Genomic DNA, 7,092 nt, shown 5'->3' on the forward strand with positions numbered 1-7,092 from the left:
CTTCCAGAAAACACAAGATGGTCATCGAGTTATGTTTCTACAATGTCAAGAATATTGACAGAATAAGATCAATACAGACCAACTGTCTATTAGATATTTTTATACAAATATTTTAACCAGTTTTAATTATATTTAAAAGTCCTAGTCACTCTGACCCCTGAACATCCATTAAATCTGATTTGTCCACAATAGATGCAAACAGGCTTGTCATTTAGTCACAGGATATTTTCATTGTAAATTTAGCTTTCAGTCGGTTTTTACATTTATTTTTATCTGTAACTGGAATGCACAATTTATATCTTTTTGATACTATCACGCTCAAGTTTTGCATTGCTATTTTAATGACACATTTTTATATATCATCCCCCCTTCTTTGGGGGAGAGGCCTCCTCTGTAAAAACTCATACCGGTGTGTTTTATTCAAAATTTTTCTGTAATGTCGGTTTGACATTAGATGTAAATATAAAGTATATTACCAGTATTGGTTAGAAGCTCATAGACGTCAACGTCCCATTCTGTTATTGGATCTGCTCCAGGTCACTACCTCGTTTGTCCACACGGTGTCGTCCTTCACACAGTTTTCACCTGAGAGACTTATTTCACCCTCAAACCTCTTCGTTTACTAGTCGGCTGTTTTGAAAAAACAGCTGGAAGAAAATGACGTGAATGCTCCAATGAAGACTGGAGGGTTATTCAAATAGTCACATATTTCCCTAACACTAACTGCCGGTAATGTGAATTACTGCTTAAATTACTGTAAAACAAAGTTGATCGGGTTTTTAAGATCCGCCCGTGTGACGCCGGATGATCATTTGCATACTGCTCAGTATTTAATGTGGGATTGACGCATCACCATCACCGTGTTCCAGCGCAAAGGAGACCTTCACTTTACGTTCACTGTCGTCATGAGAACTCCGGTGAGTGTTTGTGGAACTTGCCATATTTCAAATGAGCAGTTGTTTCTAGTCAGTTTTCAGATGATGCATCTCTTCGTTGTGTCAGAATATTCTAGTCTGTGATGAAACATCAGGAAATGGCTTTTTGAAGTTCCAGCGTACAAGAAAGACGAACTGCGGAGCGACAAGCGGTTAAAAACTTGATGACAGTTTATTTAAAACCTGAGAAATTCCATCGGTTATGTGGGAGCAATAATTGCGTGACATTTGATTTTCATGACTTTTTCCTCTATAGCGGATCTAGTAGTGGGGGGGGAGGGGGGGTTGAGGGCGGTGGTTCCTGGGCGTCGCGCGCTGCTTCGCGCATACGGGGACTTTCGCGCGTCAGGCGCGGAGGTTGTTTGTTTTACGCGCAATGTTTACGTGAAATGCTCCATTGATGAACTGGAAGCCCAGGTATGTTTTTATCACTTAAAATAGTCTTGTCTTTTTACAGCATCAAACATGGCTTATAAAAAACCAGATTTATCAGAGGTCCAATATTTTGACAAGTCTAAACTGAAGAAGGCAGAAACGTATGAGAAAAACACACTGCCAACGAAAGAAGGTACGTTGCACCCTTTTTTTTATTATTAGAACGGTTCCTATTATCAAACTTCAGTACTAATGACTCCAAACGTTCTTGTTTTGTAGATATCGAACAGGAGAAAAGTGCATCTGTTGTGTTGCATCTGATTATTGAAGATCAGTAAAAATGTTTGCAATGTTCATAAAGAGAAATTCAGCTGGGTACCAAAGATTAATTTAATTTCAAAAGCCAGCCTTTTGAAATTAAATGTGTCTTAAATTGCATGGTCACGGACTTGCCGTGCAAAAAACAATTTTGATCTAATGAAGTTGGGTCATAATTTGTAAATAAAATTTGGGCACTTCAAAAAAAATGTTAGCCCTTTGCTTCATCCTGGGGAGATTTTGTACTTATTGAACTCTGTGCAGTGCTTGAGGTTTCTTCTGTTGCATAATGTCTGCACTAAACTCTGCCAAGAGTACCTCAACATAGTTCTTGTACAGTGATCACCGCCCCCCACTCAAGAGAAATCCTACAGATTAAGGGTGTGTCAGATTAGCCGCAACATGCAGATTTACTATTGTAGCCACTGGTTGCCACCGAGAACTCTAATAGTTCAGGAACAGTAAATAACCAAATTGTAAGATTTAAGTTAGTGAACAGGCCGCAGATATTAAAAAAAAAAAAATTTGACAAGCGATGGTCCAATAATGGGCAGAGACAAAGTTCTTCCCCCAAGACTAAAAACTTTATTAAAAGAGTAAAAAGAACAAGAATACCAAGAGACCTATCAGACCTATCAAGTCTACATGAGGATTGCAGGACGGCCGGGATGACTAATTAGGGAGCCAATCGAGGCCGGAGCACTCACCCAGCTCCGTGCCCGACACTCACACAGCAAACAACCAAAAAGACAAGGGGTAAAGTGTAAAATGTGAAGGCTGTGTAAAAACCACTACACACAAATTAAGGGGAGTGTGGAGCTGAAGTGAGGGACCCCGACCGCTGATGGCTCCACCGTCCGCAACACTCATGCAATAGAAAGAACAATTAAAAACATGTTAAAAGCTAGCAGGACTGCTGCAACAGTACAGTTTGTTGTCTTGGGGGAAAATACAAGCCTAGAATAAAATCAAGGAGTATAAAAGGGCACAAAAGCCTAACCAATAAAATTGAATAAAATAAAACAATTAAAACCAACAATGAAACCAATCTATAAAAAAACAACAACAAAACAGCAGTGGCAGTCTGTCTAAAATAAAAAGGAGACAGGTTAAATACCTCTGCCAAATAAACCAATCTTTACACTAAAGGAATTTTCCCTTTACCTCCTGTGGAACAATCCTCTCCAGGAATCCACCTGTGTGGGCATGAGGGAAGTCCCTGAACAAAACCTATCATATGACAAAAATAGATCTAAAAACGCATACAAAACACATAAACATAAAAAAAAAGAAAAGAAGACAACTTACGGCAGCATGTGTAGCAGTCAACTCCTAGCCAGAAAGGAAGCATAGTGACACCTTATACCAATTTCTGGCTGATTGGTAGGACGAGCTGACTGCTACCCCACTCTGGTGGCCCAGGAGAGACATTTTCTACCGGTCACACTATGCAGATATCTCAACGGGGCTGCCAGGGTGTATTCAAGAATTTAAACTTTTAATTGCACCTGGCAGTGTTGAGCTAGCCCAACAGTGCTCTTTAAACTCTCGTGTAACCAAAATGCATAGATCTCCCGAACTGCTTTCTAAGAGCTATGCATTATCTCTTGGGAAACTAATGGAAATATGTGAAACATCTTATCCTTTTTTTTTAAATGATCTGTTTTAAAGTTTAATAAGGTTCATTGTGTCTGAAGACATGTTCTTCCAAGTTCCATGGGAATTTGCAGTAGCTTTTGTGCGATGCTGCTGATAATCTGAACAACCTGACATAGGTGAAAACTTTTGAAGGTAACTTAAACAAGGTACCCAGACACTTCTGCTAACATCTTTCTATTAAATTCTAAGCAACCAGAAAGTTTTCAGGTCGAAACACAAAACCTGACTCATCAGTGACATCAATTTTCTCACACATTTAATACTAGTAAACATTTTCAGGTTATTTACTTGGAAGTTAAATACCCTTACATAAACGCAGTAAAATACTGAGATAAAGGTAAAATTTCTTGCGGCCAAAACACTGACTAGTACGTATGTCAGTATGGCCCTCTTTTAGGGCCATGGGGTTTTTCTCATTCTGAAATGTGCTTAAAATAAAAATGCATTTTATATTTTTGTTGATGCTGTGAATGCAACATTGAATGTGATTTATTAAATTAATTAATAAATGTATCTTTTGTTGCATGTTGTAAATTTGTCATTTCAAATATCAAAATCAAAATGAACACAATGAACCTGATGGTGTTTTTTGATTTTTAACCTGACTTCCAGAAAACACAAGATGGTCATCGAGTTATGTTTCTACAATGTCAAGAATATTGACAGAATAAGATCAATACAGACCAACTGTCTATTAGATATTTTATACAAATATTTTAACCAGTTTTAATTATATTTAAAAGTCCTAGTCACTCTGACCCCTGAACATCCATTAAATCTGATTTGTCCACAATAGATGCAAACAGGCTTGTCATTTAGTCACAGGATATTTTCATTGTAAACTTAGCTTTCAGTAGGTTTTTACATTTATTTTTATCTGTGACTGGAAAGCACAATTTATTTCTTTTTGATACTATCGCGCTCAAGTTTCGCATTGCTATTTTAATGACACATTTTTATATATCATCCCCCCTTCTTTGGGGGAGAGGCCTCCTCTGTAAAAACTCATACTGGTGTGTTTTATCCAAACATTTTCTGTAATGTCGGTTTGACATTAGATGTAAATATAAAGTATATTACCAGTATTGGTTAGAAGCTCATAGACGTCAACGTCCCATTCTGTTATTGGATCTGCTCCAGGTCACTAACTCGTTTGTCCACACGGTGTCGTCCTTCACACAGTTTTCACCTGAGAGACTTATTTCACTCTCAAACCTCTTCGTTTACTAGTCGGCTGTTTTGAAAAAACAGCTGGAAGAAAATGACGTGAATGCTCCAATGAAGACTGGAGGGTTATTCAAATAGTCACATATTTCCCTAACACTAACTGCCGGTAATGCGAATTACTGCTTAAATTACTCTAAAACAAAGTTGATCGGGTTTTTAAGATCCGCCCGTGTGACGCCGGTTGATCATTTGCATACTGCTCAGTATTTAACGTGGGATTGACGCATCACCATCACTGTGTTCCAGCGCAAAGGAGACCTTCACTTTACGTTCACTGTCGTCGTGAGAACTCCGGTGAGTGTTTGTGGAACTTGCCATATTTCAAATGAGCAGTTGTTTCTTGTCAGTTTTCAGATGATGCATCTCTTCGTTGTGTCAGAATATTCTAGTCTGTGATGAAACATCAGGAAATGGCTTTTTGAAGTTCCAGCGTACCAGAAGGACGAACTGTGGACCGACAAGCGGTTAAAAACTTGATGACAATGTTTATTTAAAAACTGAGAAATTCCATCGGTTATGTGGGAGCAATAATTGCGTGATATTTGTTGATTTTCATGAGTTTTTCCTCTGTAGCGGATCTAGTAGTGGGGGTGGGGTGGTGGTTCCTGGGCGTCACGCGCTGCTTCGCGCATACGGGGACTTTCGCGCGGAGATTGTTTGTTTTACACGCAATGTTTACGTGAAATGATCCATTGATGAATTGGAAGCCCAGGTATGTTTTAATCACTTAAAATAGTCTTGTCTTTTTACAGCATCAAACATGGCTGATAAGAAACCAGAGTTATCAGAGGTACAATGTTTTGACAAGACTAAACTGAAGAAGGAAGACGCCAAAGAGGAAAACTCACTGCCAACAAAAGAAGGTACGTCACGCACCTTTTTTATTAGAACGGTTTCTATTCTCAAACTTCGGTACTAATGATTCAAACGTTCTTGTTTTGCAGCTATCGAACAGGAGAAGTGTGCGTGATGAAACTGGTTGGAGTTTCATCACGCACAAGCGTTCTTGTAAATCTGGGCTGCACAAGTTGTACATGCAAAATAAATCTAACATGTTCTCGTGGTATTCTGACTGTTTGTGTTCCATCTTCATGAGTGATGCATTTGGTTCATTATCAGAAGCAGCCGATTGATTCCGGTAGTGTTGCATCTGACTATTGAAGATCAGTAAAAATGTTTGGAATATTCTCAATGTTCATAAAGAGAAATTCAGCTGGGTACCAAAGATTAATTTAATTTCCAAAGCCAGCCTTTTGAAATTAAATATGTCGTAAATTGCATGAGATTGCAGAAATAAAAGAGTGTCTCCGTAAGCAGCAAGCTCAATTAGATGCCATTATGAAACATGTCACTGCACCGTCACCACAGCCTACTCAGAGTGATGCAGTCCCAAACCCAGCTAAACGTTTCCGCTTCCAGGCTGACGGAAAGCCAATTTGCCACCGTTGTAGTAGACCAGGTCATATTGCCAGGTTTTGTAGGGTCAACTTGACAGCTTCTAAGACCCAAAGAGGCACTAGTTCCGACATTGAAGTCTGCACGCAAGTGGTGGGAGGAGATCCTGACTACCAGCCGTCGGGAAACTAGACCCCTCTGGTGTAGAGAGCCAACCACCAGGAAAGGGTATTGTGGGCTCACCTGAAGATCCCTCTTGACTGATTGGAGACTGCCCAGTGGTGGAGATCTGCATGGGTGGCATTATGGTACCCTGTCTCTTGGATACCGGGTCAATGGTCACCACGATCAGAGAAAGTTTTTTTGAGAGACATTTTAAATCACAAGGTATCGGGCTGCTAAAAAGGTGTCATTGGCTACGCCTTAAAGCTGCTAATGGGCTAAAAATACCTTATAAAGGTTATTTGGAGCTGGATATCACTGTGTTGGGAAAGACTTTGACCCGAATGGGTGTTTTAGTTGTTGAGGATCCAAAGGGTGAGCCCATACAACAAGGAGCCACGCCAGGTCTCTTAGGGATGAACATCATTCGCCACTGCTATCACTTGCTCTTTGAACAGTTTGGCCCAAGTCTTTTTGATTCACCTGACCTCCAAGTAGCCAGTAAGGAATGGAAAGACACACTTTTTACATGCCAGCGTCTTGAGGCGTTAGATGCACAGGGGTATTTGGGTAAAGCCAAAGTTCAGGGTCGGGCCATTCGCGTCCCTGCTGGTTCTGTGAAGTGGATTCACACCACTTGCCCTGCAGCTGCGAAAATCACCCTCCCTTCTGTGCTGCTTGAACCCCTAGCGACAGGAAACACACTCCCAGCTGGCATTCTTGTGTCCTCCGCCCTTATTTCTGTCCATAACGGAAGTGTTGACATTCCAGCTGTAAATGTCGGCACTGAAGATGTGTGGCTAAGGCCTCACACACAGCTAGGTGAGCTGCATGTGGTGGACCCACTTCCAACAGGGAACACAGTTGTTGTGGAGGAAACAGAGGAGCAGAGCACTATAGCAGTGATCCAACAGGTGAATGCAGTGAAACCCCCTACTCTCGATGTGTCCAGTTTATCGTGGTCCAACCTCTCCCCTGAACAGATAGAGCAGGGGATAGCACTATTGCAGAAGCATGGCAT

General features: G+C 40.5%; 1 protein-coding gene across 1 annotated transcript; it reads left to right on the forward strand.

Moving 5' to 3' along the window:
- Window positions 1-874: 874 nt before the first annotated feature.
- On the forward strand, window positions 875-5,577 carry tmsb4x (thymosin beta 4 X-linked). Its single transcript, XM_068328633.1, has 5 exons — window positions 875-917; window positions 1,393-1,503; window positions 4,761-4,808; window positions 5,267-5,377; window positions 5,459-5,577. The coding sequence occupies exons 2-5, from the start codon at window positions 1,401-1,403 to the stop codon at window positions 5,482-5,484; spliced, it is 288 nt and encodes a 95-aa protein (XP_068184734.1). The 5' UTR covers window positions 875-917; window positions 1,393-1,400; the 3' UTR covers window positions 5,485-5,577.
- The last annotated feature ends 1,515 nt before the right edge of the window (window positions 5,578-7,092 follow it).

This window comes from Antennarius striatus, chromosome 12 (assembly GCF_040054535.1).
Source record: "Antennarius striatus isolate MH-2024 chromosome 12, ASM4005453v1, whole genome shotgun sequence".
Lineage (NCBI taxonomy): Eukaryota > Metazoa > Chordata > Actinopteri > Lophiiformes > Antennariidae > Antennarius > Antennarius striatus.